At 39.7% G+C, this 14,690-nt stretch overlaps 1 protein-coding gene across 2 annotated transcripts; it reads left to right on the top strand.

Moving 5' to 3' along the window:
* The first annotated feature begins 137 nt into the window (after window positions 1–137).
* On the top strand, window positions 138–10,508 carry LOC109998487 (urea transporter 1). Of its 2 annotated transcripts, XM_020653358.3 has the most exons (10): window positions 138–413; window positions 5,130–5,246; window positions 5,383–5,572; window positions 5,786–5,914; window positions 6,345–6,474; window positions 6,544–6,600; window positions 6,713–6,860; window positions 7,106–7,240; window positions 7,325–7,374; window positions 7,485–10,508. In XM_020653358.3, exons 2-10 carry the CDS (start codon window positions 5,135–5,137, stop codon window positions 7,743–7,745), a joined length of 1,212 nt encoding a protein of 403 aa, XP_020509014.1. In that variant the 5' UTR covers window positions 138–413; window positions 5,130–5,134; the 3' UTR covers window positions 7,746–10,508. The 2 variants fall into 2 exon arrangements, with proteins under 2 accessions (XP_020509014.1, XP_065821730.1); XM_065965658.1 differs by lacking the exon at window positions 138–413 and having other exon boundaries at window positions 3,986–5,246.
* Window positions 10,509–14,690: the final 4,182 nt, after the last annotated feature.

Raw genomic sequence — 14,690 nt, 5'->3', positions numbered from 1 at the left:
TTCAGGTGAGACTTTTGGGATTCATTTTATTTTTCCTCTAAAATGTTTTGATATTATCATTACATAATCCACTGATTGCTTGAAAACTCAAATATCCTTCCTTCCCTGAGAAATTGGCACGTTTTCCTTTCACTCATAGGCTGCCCTAGAAAGAAATGCCTGAGCAGGAAATATTTTCCTAATAAGCACATTCCTCTTGCAGATTAGCTGAGATGAATACAGAGACGTTGGTCTTTGCTCTGGGCATGCTCCTCCGGAAAAAAGACAATGAGGGGTGTTTTTTTTGGGGGCTTTAAGTGGAGGTTTCGTAACATCATGTAGACGGCTTTATATCTGGATGTTTGATAAAGTACGCACGCTTTCTTTCACTTGAAAGAAGAAACTTCAAAGTCATTGATCCCCAACGAAGAGAGGTAAGATAAAAACCCTCTCCAATATTTATTCTGTAAGAAGTTGAAAGATGCACTTCTAAATGCAAAGACAGATGGTTTAATATACCAACAAGTGTTATTGTATTTGTCAGACATATCACCATGTGACTGGTAGACTCCGTAAGAGCAAAGTATTTATTCCACTTTGTATAAGTATATTAATGAATTAAACAGTCTAAAATCTGACAAACACATTCTTACAGATTTGTCCTTGCCTCTGCTTTGGCCCTCGTAGTCATTCTTTGTAAATTCAATGTGTTTTATATTTTCATGTATTTTAAGCCTTGAATCCAGTGTTTGCCTGGGTTTTGTAACACTCGACTTGCACAGACAATTATCGACAACACTGTGTGAATAACGAAACTCCCAGGGGCCTCCTTAAAGTAAACAAAACAACAATCGAATGATCCAGATATTCAAAGCCATAACAATATGACTGTTTAAAGATAACAACATACCGTTTTGAAGTAGCTCTAAACACATGTTAGATGGCAGTTTAAATGAGAGATTATTCACGGTTTTATACTTGTTCACACCTTCAATCCCCAAAAGTTTCTGCAGAGTTGAGTTCAGTCTCTTTTATTTCAGTTGATTCTTAAGAAGTATTGTCGCACAGAGGAAGCGAGGCTACCGACAGATCTGTGAGATCAAGAGGTTCAGCGCTCACTGAACAACATAAACACAGCCAGGCTTTCATGCAGAGAAACTGGGGCTGGGGATGTTGACGGTAACAGTGGGACGCTCTTTGGGAAATCTGCTTTGATCGCTGCTACAAAAAAATAAATGAAAAATAAAGACAGAAATAGAAAATGATGAGGCAAACTGACGTTAGGGTTTAGATTTTTTAGCTCACCTTGATGGAATTGTTTCCACCTCAGGGAGCAAAGGGAATCAGGTTCACCAATTGAATTTGTGTGCATTGAAGTTACAACTCTTCTGTAATTTAAGAGTAGCAAGGGAAAGGTAGAAAACAATATATCAGGGTCTAAAGAGTATAAAAGAAAAAAGCAATAATGTCACTGGCTGTCTCTTCATACCTCCTCTCAATCAATCAATTGTAAAGCTTTTATTTGCCATACAGACCACACAGACAGAACGTGTGACTCATACCTTTGTTAGCAGCATTCAATCTAGCTATCTGCACCTCTCTGACCTTCACTACCGTCCTTCCTTCACTTCTTGCCTGAATGCACAAAGAAATCTATAAAGGTAAGAAACCAAACAGTGGTCCTACATGACCCAGCAACTGGAAGGGCAAGGGTCACAGAGGTTCAGTGCATTCTACAGACACTTAACACTATGCAATGCCACATGCTGATATTTTATCAGATGTGATTTTCCTATGTTTGTCAAGTTAGCTTAGCATGTCCCCATGCTAACATGTAATAAACACACATCTGATGGGAAGGCTGATCGGTATGTCAGATACAAATCAAATCTACAAAAAAAACTACTACTTGAAGAAAAAATTAATGGGATGTAGAAGTTGTAAAAAAAAATCCCTTTCATTCTTAAGGGAAGATGTTTAACAAAAATAAAATCGCATGGCATCTACACAACATTTAAAGAGACATTTGACTCAAAATTTACCAATACCAGTTGATCACTAAAGATATGAATCAGTGTTTCACCACACATAGACGATACCTGGGCGCGCAGCCCAAATATATTTTCAATCGTTTTTTATTAATTCATTTATAAACTCACTGCCACATGCACAAGAGCGAGAGAGACAGAGAGACGGCGAGAGATACTGCGAGAGAGCTAGATAGAGAGAGGGGTCCGCTGTCCGTACGTCCCTCCCGTAAAGGCACAGATTGAGGTGCAATATTCATATCAAAACTGACACGTCTACTCCATGGTTTTAATATTTTGATGCTGCCATGCACTCGTAGTTTACCATGATTATTGTAACACTCATCATTGAGCCTCCTCTTGCACAATCACCTGAGCTAATTTTAAATAGTCATATTTGAAACTGCTGGGTATGAATGTGGATTAGGCCTACCTCACATAGCCCCAAGAAATCCTACCTCAATTGATTTTATATTACTTATGTGTATCCGAGAAGTATGCAACATGACGATGATTATGATCAAAACGAATTAACAGTTGTTGTTTAAATTATAATTTCTCAGAGCCATGTGTTAGATTTAGTTAGGCTTTTGTAATTCCCATTATGGAAGTAATCTGCTAACAAGTTGCGTATTAGTAATTAGGGTTTGAGGAATTTTACATAATTTAACTGAGGTTTCAGACTTTCAGACTGATTAAGAAATAATGCCCCTCATGCCTTTGATTATAAATGTTTAAAAATGCAGAAAATGGCGTCATTCTTCCATTTTTCTCCAAAGAAGGCCCCACTCTTGTTTGATGGTGCACGCTTGTACAATAAAAGGGACTAACAGGCAGACATCTGGGCCAACTGAATTACACATGTATCACACTCATCTGTGTCGCTCGTGCTGTGATTGTCACTCGTACTGGAGATATTCTGCACACTCAAACACTTTATATTAAAGCAGGCTACAGGTGGTTTTACTAATGTCTAGTGAACTAGCAAAATACAACAGGTGCAGCCCTTCAAAGACTATCAGTTAACTTGCTAAACTTCGACATAACCTGACTTATTTGCAGTAACAGAAGTCTGTTTCTCTCACACATTCAATATACATCTGTGCCGCTTCGTTTCTAGCATATACATAAATTTAGCATGACTTCATATTAATGGACCTGTAAACTGAATTAATCATGGCATCAAAGACCCCTATGGTGCCCCAAAGCTTCCCCAAAATCTGCCTGCGTGAGACCTAAGGCTCAAATATACTTGCTTTTGAACTACACATACGCGTACACAACATGCTGCATTGTGTACGCGTAGGCTGTGTGGCTTTACTCATTCATAACCACAAACAAACCTACCAAGCCTTTACAGGTGCCTTTGTATATGGATATATTTCACTATATGACTGAACAAGGTAATATACAAATCAAAAATAAAACACGAGAATGGGGGTTCCTAGTGTCAATGGACATGTTTGACATTACTACGGCCCTGACCAAAGGTATGTCGAAATGGTCCCAAACTGACTTAATTACCATAAAATCCGGAGTGTTAAGACGCACTTTTAACACCTATTTTTTCGTCTTAAAAGTTGGCTGCGTCTTACACACCGGTGCGACCAATATACCAGTATAAAATACTGAAACATGCGCCGTCATTACCGCGGGTGACGCAGCCCCTATCACTGCAACCTGATGAAACCCATCCCCATTCATTGTGTATTGAAAGCTTTTCTCCTTTGCGAGGTCATAATCATGCATTTACAGAAAACAGTGGTATATTGTTCTGTAAATAAACCTTGTAGAGTGCTCTTTTGATTGAAAGACTCCTATATTAAAGTTGAAGAGTGACCAGCGGAGTCGGGCGGCGCGACTCGCAAGCTAGGGCCCTTTTTCAAACCAAACCCTACACCCTACACCCTACACCCTACACCCTACACCCTACACCCTCCCCCTCTGTGACGCAGTGCACTCAGTTAGAAGTCACACTCGCAGCTGAATGAAGTCCCCTTCATCAAGGTGTAGGGTAGAAATACAGCGGCAGGCTTTGGGAAAAACTTCCCTCTCTCAGGTGGAAACGGGAACTGTCTGTTACCATGGGAACAGTTTTTTTTGTAGCTAATGCATTCTGTAAAAAATCTTTATGCAGCCTAGATTATTCTTAGTCTTCTTTAGTAAATTATATTAGTGTAGACTTTTTAACAAAACTATTAGACATTGTTTATTGTAATTTATAATTTCAGTTAAGTTATTGTAATTTTAAAGAACACGGTGTCCTAAATTAATGCAAAGACAAGGATAATATTGTTGAACATCAGAGCAGCAAAAAGTGTATTTTTTGTTGTTGAACTGAGATTTCACAAAGACATCAAAAGTAGAAAAATAAGAAATAAATGTTAACGGCGAAAAGTTGTCTGCAACATGATTTAATATTATTTTGTTTTTGCGACAGTCCCTGTAAATATAAAACACTTCACAGTAAATAAACATATATTTGATCCTCGGTAAATTACACATTTGAAGTTGTTAACATCTGGATGAGGCTATTAAATGTCTATGTTAGTTGGAGCAGTGTTTATAGGCTCTTGCACGGAACTCACAGGTTGCTTCATCCATGACGACCGGACGCAATAGGAGTTTGCATGTGATCCGAAAGTCGGCATCGGTGGTGCAGACTCGCTGGTGGAGGGTTTTACAACCCACTACCACTCCCCGCTCATTGGTTTGGGACGGACTTAATATGACCGTGAGGACGCGCAAACGGAGGGGAAGTGGGTAAGGAGAGGGTGTAGTGGCTGGTTTGAAAGAGGCCCTAGGAGTCTGTGCCTCACAACTTTCCCTGCAGGCTGGGAGCTCAACTACCGTACTGTAGCTAGTAGGAGCGCAAACTCCCCAAGAAAGTGAAAACAGGCAGAACTAAAAGAGCGACACAGCTGCACAGAAACTGCACGTTGTAGACATTGCTGAACACAATATAAATCGTCACGCAGGAAGACAGTTTCAACTTTTTTTTTCCTCTCTAAGAGACCTTCAAAACAGGGTGCGTCTTATATTCCCGATTTTACGGCAGTTGCCTGTTGAATACTTAATATCTATTTTGCTTAATTTGTTGACAACACCTGACCAATTCTGAAGACAATATGGACAACAACAACCAGCCTTCACATGATGAAGGTCCAGCTCGCTCCTGTTTCTTCAGCGCTGTTGGGCTGTTCACCGGAGACATGAGACTCTGCAGAGAATGGGTGAAAAGTATGTTGTTTTTTTTTCATCTTCAAAGTCACATGCCCCATTGTTATTTCATTAATTATAATGTACCAGTGATTTTGTCAGTCTAAAGTTAACGTTGACAGCCTATCAAAATGAATTCTTTTTCCACATACTGCAGGACAGGTTTTGGTTCTCCAACTGACGGACTGGATTTTCCGAGGGGTGGCCCAGGTCATGTTTGTTAACAACCCTCTCAGTGGGGTCCTCATCACATGCAGCCTTTTCCTGCAGAACCCCTGGTGGGCCCTGAATGGTCTTCTGGGGACCCTTACCTCCACTGTATCCGCAATGTTGCTAGGACAAAACAGGTCTGACGGCATCTCCTTATCCTTATTTGACTTGATCAAAGAAAATGAAAACATTTTCCTCCTACTATAAGCCATTATCGCCGTCTCTTCCACTTGTATTCCCTGGGGCTTCACTTTCCTTAGATTTCCAACTGTGCAATTTTCAGTTTGCCTCTCATATAGGCTAATTGTGTTTTGCACTCACGTTGACTACATCTGTCACACTCGCATCAGGGAAGCCATATCAGCGGGTTTGCATGGCTACAACGGAACATTGGTCGGCATGCTGATGGCTGTTTTCTCCGCCAAAGAAAGCTGGTACTGGTGGCTGTTACTGCCAAATATGTTTATGTCCATGTTGTGGTAAGTGTTAGCTTCATTTTCATCTAATTGATTAAATGGCACACACTTAGTAAGCGACAAAGGCAACAGCATGTAGCAATTCACAAGTTACGAGCAAATTAACACAACAATTAGTCTATTTTGTTCTGAACTTTTTCGTAGAAGATGACAAACAAACAAAAAAAGACCATTGTGCAGAGCGTTCTTGAGCTACAACATCGGAAAAATCCAAAGGTTGACTGGTATGTTAAACTAAGCCTGGATGATGGATTAAGCAAAAAGTAAATATATGTAAACGGTGGAGATAATGCACAACCATACAATTTCTCACACCGAGCTTCCCCCTTCCCTTAATCGAAACAAAAATCAACCCAGGCAGGGTCACAATGTCTACATGTAATGGTCTGCCTTTCCGTCCAATCAGCACTCCATTTCCTCTTCCTGTTTACAGCCCGGTGGTCTCCAGTGCCTTGTCCTCAGTTGCCAGCAAATGGGACCTCCCAATATTCACCCTTCCCTTTAATATTTTGGTGTGTCTACACATTGCAGCAACAGGAGCCGATCACCCCTTCTTCCCAGAGGTACGACGCAGCCCTGCTTTACATTTAAGAGTGCAGTGGCAAATGAAGCTCACCTCACTGCAATTTCAGGTGGATATCAAGCCAAATCACCTTCATGACTCCATCCAAAGCCTCAATATCTCTCAGGTAGAACAGGAATTGGAAATCGCAACACAATCTAAATCATTTCGCTGGCTATATTGCACATATGCTTCCTCCATAACCAATTGTTTGAAACATGTAGGCTTTCTATTTGCAGCTCTTCCTGTCAGTGCCAGTTGGTGTTGGCCAGGTGTACGGCTGCGACAGTCCTTGGGCAGGAGGGCTCATCCTTCTGGCCCTGCTGCTTTCCTCACCAACTATCTGTTTCCACGCCATGTTGGGCTCAGCGGCTGGCACCCTGTCTGGTATAGAGACTCTCTCATTTGCATAGAGATGTGCATAATTTCTGCTGCAGTTTGAGTGACAATGTTGGCGCTTTAAATAGAACCATGGCATTGTTGTGAATAACCCATCTCATTTCTCTTTTTTACATAACGCTGTATAGCCTGTGTATGTTGACCTGATTTTTTTAAGAACCTGACATTTTTGCATTTGTCTCCTTGTAAATAACAAATTCAAATCCTGAGCTCGTCTCTCGTGTGTGGTACAGGACTTGCTCTGGCAGCTCCTCACAAGGACATTTTCTCAGGGTTGTGGGGATATAACAGTGCTCTATCCTGCATTGCCATTGGAGGTGTATTCTATGTCTTAACATGGCAAACCCATCTACTAGCTGTAATATGTGGTGAGATTTACAAACATCATGAACACTATCCTGCTTTACTTAAAATGTTTTTTCATTAAAAATCAAAAAAATGTTTCTCCCAAGCTCTTTTCTGTGCATTCATGACTGCTGCGACCTCAAACCTGATGTCCATGGTATGTCAGAAACTTTGCCCCAGACTCAAACTCAAAAAACATCATCTGACCACCCAGATGTCCCTAATATCTTGTGTCACACTCTCCTCTCCTTTGACATCCCCTTTCAGCTCGCATTACCGGCCTGCACGTGGCCTTTCTGCCTGTCAACTCTCATCTTCCTCCTCATTTCCTCTGAGATCCAAGCCATCTGCAGACTGCCTCTGTCTGTGGTCTCCTACCCCGAGGAAAATCGGCGCTACCAGAGACAATTAAAGGCCTTGCAGAAAGCTCAGCACTGTCAGCAGAGCAGCAGCCAAAAAGAGGCCCAGCAGAGGGAGAAAAGTGGGCCAAATGTCCACTTGGTGGTGGAGATGGGCTGCAGTGAGTGAATCTATGTCTTGCCATAAAGAGGCTCCTAGTCCTAACCTTTGGGGCAGTTAAATTCTCAGAAATTAAGGAACAATATGGGTATATACATATTTTGGCATTTCCTATCTTGCATAATATTTGTTATATAAAATGGCTGGCATTGCATCGGATAAATAGAACTTATTTTCTTATTCAACACGGCTTGTCATACCAGCAGAGGGCAGCACTATCCAAGAAAAGATAGAGTCGCTGTTGTATCACATAAATCTATTAATACTGAGGAAAGAACATCAATTTTGAATGCAGGGATACATTTATGTAAACTATCATTGTAAGCAATAATATAAATCATTTTGCATGGAGTCTTGTGATGTAACAGGAAACAGAACTCACTTGAGCTTTAGTGGTTTCTGTGAGATACAGACAATGAGCCTTAGAGGAGATTTTATGAAGCGCTCCCCCAGCAAAAACACCCTCTTCTCTGCCAGGCATAATCCATCAATGCCTTCTGTGCTCAAATCTGTCCTATTGTTTCCTCTAAATTTTCTTATCTCCATTTTGACTTCTTGCTGTGCCTCTTCCCCAGTTTGACATGCTTTTCTAACCCCCCTTTGTAGCGTCTCTACCTCTTCCTCCTTTCCTCTTTCTTTATCAGTATTCATCACCTCTTTCTTTGAGCAAACCCTTTCTCCTTTTTCTCTTAAGCAAGAAGATTCTGATCTCTGTGAAAAGAAGCTACTAGGACGTAAGCTCATAAAAAAAAAAAAAAAAACATATACAACCCTGCCTGGGTCTGTCTGCATTTATATTAACATTTAGAAAATAGTGTGTCATTATTGCCATCTGCCTGTCTAGTTATCTGGAGCACAGAGGTACAAGGCTGCAGTCTAGCCAGTGCTACACATAACAGTCACACTCCCAGACATGTGTGGGTGCTGCAGTACATCGGGGGAGAAGGTGTGAGACGAGGGTAGGGAAAGGAGTTGAAAATGAGACACCTCATCATCATGCCTGGTGATAAAATATGACTTGTTATGACAGATTCTTGAAGTGTAATGTGCCTTTTTTGTCATACAATTCAACCCCAAAAATCCAAATCATTTTTACTTAATAGTCTGAAAGCAGAACAGAGGAAACTCTCCTCAATTCTCCATTATTGTTTTCTATTATCCAATCTAACCTGGAGGTTAAAGTGACCTTACACGGTGGGTTTGCCTGTGGTCTTTTTACGAAACGTTGATTCATTCGTTGACCTTTGAAGGACAGGATAAGTGCGGGTAGAGGGATGGTGCGAGCTGAGGTGGTGTCACTACCCCTGTGTCGGTGTCGTGTGCTCACAGCAGTGTGATTCACCTTCCTAAGTCCACTGCAGGTGGTGCCCACTGTTCCCACAAAACATAGCAGAGTAGAAAGAGGGATGGGGCTGACAAAGCCTTGCCACACAGTCACACAAACCTTGATGCATGCAGAGACTGTTTGTCTACTTCTGTGTCTGTCAGTGAAGAATAGCAAGTCCTATATAACAATATTGGCTGGGGTATTTTATAACTGCTGGTGATTATGGATCTGTATCAAGACAAAGATATCAGCAGCACTAACAATGGGGAAAAGGGAACTGTATTCAGAATGATCCAATTGTGTACAAGTTGATGGATCTGTCATTTATCCACAAAGTTAAAAGAGAGGATACAGATGGATCAGATTTGACACAGTGTCATTACATAAAAGGATACTGTTGGCATTGGATTTCTGTTATATATTCCTAAATATGTTTGATCCATTTTGCATAAGCATGACAAATGTGGCTAAGGGCATCAATGGGTTTTTAGAAAAGATCTGAGGCATTAAGCATACAAATGTACACAAAGGACCATGTTACGTAAGATTCTCTGACTGGTTTGTCAGAGAATCTTACATAACAATGTTAGTAAGAAGCCTAATCTGTTGCAAATTCATGAATGGGTTTATATGAGCTACCGAACAATTGGCTATCACAGATCGCCTATTCATCTCCCTCCAACAATCACCACAGATGCTTCAACTTGATACGCTTTCTAACTGTGCATGCTTACATTTGAAGTATTGCATGAAAGGCTTGAGTGTAATAGCCATGCATATAGAGTAAACCATTTAAATCAGCAGTCAGATGAAACTCAGGCAAGCAATCAGCTACCCTTAAATGTGCTGGTGTTTAGTGGTGGAGAAAAAAAAACAGCTTTGGGGATTTATTTTAGATTCAGAAGGGAAAGGTTGCCAACAGGAAATGTGCAAAATGTGGAAAACAGCAAATAGACATAGATAATGTAAGTTATAGCTAATATGCACACTTTCAAATCATCGTCCAATGCATACTCTCAGACAAAGTGTGCAGAGGCTGGCTGACTTTTAGCAGTTGTCTATGGTTCAGTTCCTAGTCAAACCTCAATCAGTGTCATTGTTAACATGTAAATCATTGGTTAAAGACCTTCCATCCACCTTCCATTGCACAGTATTAGATATCTGTTCATTATATTCTTTGCTTGAATATTACCACTTTATAAACCTGACCTATAGTGTACACACTTTACTGTTAGGTCACAGCTGCTTAATGTACACATAATATGTCACAATTTCTGTAACTCCTATTTCTACCTGCAATGTTGTTCATATTTCAGTGTATTCATAATAAATTCGAACTGAATTTGACCAGTTTTTAATTTGTGTATTGGTTAGATGTTGTACAGTATTTCATTTTGCACCTCTTAACCTCTGTTCAATTCAAATAAAGTGGAACCTAAATGACATTACAGGAGTTTATGTTTCTGCATTTTTTTCCATTCAAATTAAAAAAAATCTGATTTTACAGTCTGCTTTTAATGATGTAGATTTGTTGAGTATAGTTAGTTATTCATTTAATTTACAGCTTGTGTAGATAGCTAACGTGTAGAGATTCAAACTGCAGATGTTACAGTTACAGTACAGGTGGAACATAATGTCAACTTTAAGATGGCACTGGAGGAAAGGTCAGAGCATCAGCAAATTTTTGTCTGAAAAAGAATGTCTGGCCCACATGTAGTTAAATATCCAAACCCTTCACACAGCAGCAAATGCCATTCACCTGTATCTCAGGGTCAACATTACAGGGACATCCGCAGCCAACCGCATTTACCTGCTTATTACAGCCACGTTAAAGGAACTTCAAAATTAACAGCAAAATTAGGAATAATTCCCCTGAATCTCAATGTCTCAATGAACTCACCTGTATCACGTGAAGGTCCTCGTCAGCGTCCCCTGTTCTCCACTAGAATAGCCCTCCTGTTGCACACCTATCAAAACTTTTTCCTCCTCCTCTTCATCAGGTGCTTGCGGTCCGACATCTTACAAAACGAGCCTCGAATTTTATTTCATTTTCATCTTCACCTTGTCACTTTCCTGGCTCGTTAATATTCAGTTCAGTTCAGTTAGTGAGTCCGTCAAACTCGTCAAACTAACTTTTAGTTTAACTCGTTTCCCACTTGACCTATGACATCATCTGGACGGATCCACTTAAACGGGGGGGGGGGGGGGGGGGGGGGGGGGGGGGGTCTGCCTCCCTGCACCTTCTTACAGATAAGAGAGGCTGTTGACATTGCGGGAATGTAGGCATTTCCATCAGGAAAAAAAAGAGCTGAAAACCCCATAGAACAGTACACCGGTGATAAGTCATAATTTGTAGATACAGAGTTGGAAACATGAGTGTAAAAAAGAATAATATAATATATGAGTGTAAAAAATAATTATATAATAATATATATATTATATAATAATATATATATAATAATAGTATATATAATTGCATATCTTGCAATTTTGACATTCTATATCATTATTACTAATTTTAACACATTTGTATGACTGATGTGGCTTATATTACGTAGCTAATCCTATGTAAAATACTTTATAAAAATGAAAACTTTTAAAACCGTCCATTCCATTTTCAACAGTTAATGCCATATGTATGACTTTTATTGTCATGATTTTGACATTCTACCTCAAATCTTCTCATGATTAAGTCTGGCAATAATTTTTGAATTATGTGCATGCCTCTACATTTTCCGCTCATTTTTGCTTTTTGTCAAAAACAGGCTTCTAAAATACAAAATGACAGGCCAAAAGGTAAACCAACGGGCTGAAATTGCTGCAGATGTCCCTAAAATTCTTTATGTTTTAAAATTTTACTTGGAGAGGTCTAGATTTAAGACCCTTGTTCTCTCGATGATAACAGACAGGGTCCTCAAGGTCTTTACTGAGGTAATCTGCTTCTTAGTTACGTGCTTATTTCTGTATCTTTTACATAAGAGTTGGCAAGCATGTTTGCATTTATTGATTGATGTTTACACAACATCCCTACACATGGTTGAATAATATGGAGATGGATTACAATGGGGTAGAATACACTAAAGATAGGATTGGCTATGTATTACAGCAGACCAAAAAGGAGACTTTTCCTGTCTCATTTTATTAGCCTATATTTGATTACCAAAAAGGAATAAACACATTTTTACTCATAAAGCTTAAGTGAGAACAAACAAAACAAAGCTATTACAAATTTTAGTTTCATCTTTTCGCAAAAGAACAAACAACACCATAAAAACATTGAAGGCAACATGTAAGCTCTCCACCTTCCCGCCCCCTGACAGCTTGGTCCTTTAATTAGAGTTATCATCTCTGAGACTGACAGTTAACTTTGTCTGTGTTTCTGTGAGAGAGACACAGCTTGAATGTGTGAACACCTTGTCCATACAGAGTCAGACTGTTCCCGTGGGCAGGAAGAGTGAGCGCTGTGTATAAGAGCCTGCTCTGATTCACCCTCTCCTGCTCAATCTGTGAATAGCATGTAAGAGCTTGCGATCTGGCGCATGACGCTCCGGGCTCGACATGTTTCAAACCAAATATGTCTGCTGTTTCCTGTAAGACGAAAGGAGAATCCACAGGAAACTCCATCCCTCATTGGTTGTTCAAGGAAGCACAGCAGAGGAAGTGTTTCCATGTATGTGCACCCTCTGACACTGGTTTCCGCACAGCTCCACTGCCAGCTACACAGTCGATGCTGTGGAGGAATCTGGTACTATGATCTGGAAATAGATATAGTGACTATATAGTGATTTTTCAATGGGAGTAAAAGCAGCTTCTGAACGGATGACTTGCTTGGTTTCATTTTCAAAAAAACAGTGACCTTCATGTGGTGATCATTTTTATGATTTTTATATGTACATATTTTTATATGAATATGTGGGTTTGTTGGATATTCCTAGATGTTTTATTAACTCCAAACAAGCACTCATACTGTTACCCTGTTGCTTCTCTTTGAAATCTTATGGGTAAGGAAATGCACATGTGATTATTGGGTGGAGGAGGGGGTCAGAAAAGACGGAGGGTTCTCTTTCTGATACCGAAGAGAGAGGCATTTTGTCAGAGACTATTTAACCTTTCAATGTCTGCTTTTTCCTTCCTGTTTCAATGTATGACTAGAAATAGAGCCGTGCTGTTGTATGCCTCCGCAATACAGTCAAGTTGCAGTTTTTAACCGTGATTGTTGCTCCTGCCAGGACAGTGGAAATATATTTTGTGTTGAAATTCTTTAAAAGATCACATTGCTAAGCAGTAGGTCTACATTCATCTATTTTGGCAGATTTGGATGATCAGAACCGGATTTTGGTATCGGATTTGTTCTGGTACTAATGGTATCATTCTTCAGAATTTCAGCAAGCTTTGGCTGTACCCAGAACAGGCGTGTGTGTAGAGAAAATGAGGCCGAATTAAATAATCCTTACTTCAATCTAGACATCAATAGTCATTTAACAACAGTTTGTGTTTAATTAACGTCTTTAAATTTGAGAAATAAAAGCAAAAAGATGCAGCTTGTCATTTGTAACTCTAATCCTTCTTCTCAAGTTGTTAGATGATGCCTGATTGGTTCTGAGATTGGGCCTAAAATTACAGCAGGAGAAGTTACACCACAATCCGCAGGTAGGACATTACCCCAAAGACCCTCTCACTTTCTCATGAGTTTCTGTGAATGACTGAGTGTGTGGAAAAACCAGAATGATCAGGTATGGGAGGTGAGATTGTCAAACAATTGTTTGCATTAGGTGAATGAATCAAAAATAACATTTAAGATGGAACTGGCATGACCTTGACCTTTGATCAACAACATCGTATAAGATCATACTTGAGTTTAAGCGGACATCTGTGCCAAATTTCAAGAGGTGTTACAGATCGCTTTTGTGCACAAGAATGGGGCGGGAATGGCAGCAAGAAAAGTGTGGTCCAAAAAAAGTCACAGTTTACTTGACATCAGAGCATAGTAAGAAATATCATCATGTTATCAAATATACGTATGTGGGAAATTGTGTAGAAACATAAAAGGTGAACTATTGAATTATGGCCAAAATCATCCTTTGGGAAATGGTGACCTTTGAAAAAAATTGGTTCATTCAGTCCAAAGGGACATTGGAGCCGCATTTAAAGGAACTCTCTACGGGTAAACTTAAAATATGTTGTTCAGAATGAGACAAACAGATACCCTAAGTCGAAGTCGAAGATAGGTTGATGGGTGGATGCCTGGATGTTTACACCTAAAACCGCTTTGTTCAAGTTTACATGTTTTCTCTTCCAGGAAAACGATCGTCATCAGATTTTGATTAATCATTACAAAGAAGTTGATTTATCCTCGTGTTTTTGCATATCTTGATTAATATCTGAAAAATGTTACAGGGAATATGCACATCGTGGTGTTTAAAATCTACATAGAGCACAAACATCTAACAAACTATCAGTATGTTACATAACTGCTATTAGTGCAATAATTCAAGTTAAGGACAACAGCAGACAGGATTGTGTTTATTATTCATCACATATGCACATTCATTTATTAGCAATCAGTCAAAAACCGATTATCTGGAATTATCAGCTGACAGGTAGATCATTATTTAAGCTGATTCCAC

The sequence above is a fragment of the Labrus bergylta genome, chromosome 17 (assembly GCF_963930695.1).
Source record: "Labrus bergylta chromosome 17, fLabBer1.1, whole genome shotgun sequence".
Classification (NCBI taxonomy): domain Eukaryota; kingdom Metazoa; phylum Chordata; class Actinopteri; order Labriformes; family Labridae; genus Labrus; species Labrus bergylta.
Note: the sequence above shows the minus strand (reverse complement) of the source record. Positions and strands in the feature narration are given on the sequence as shown.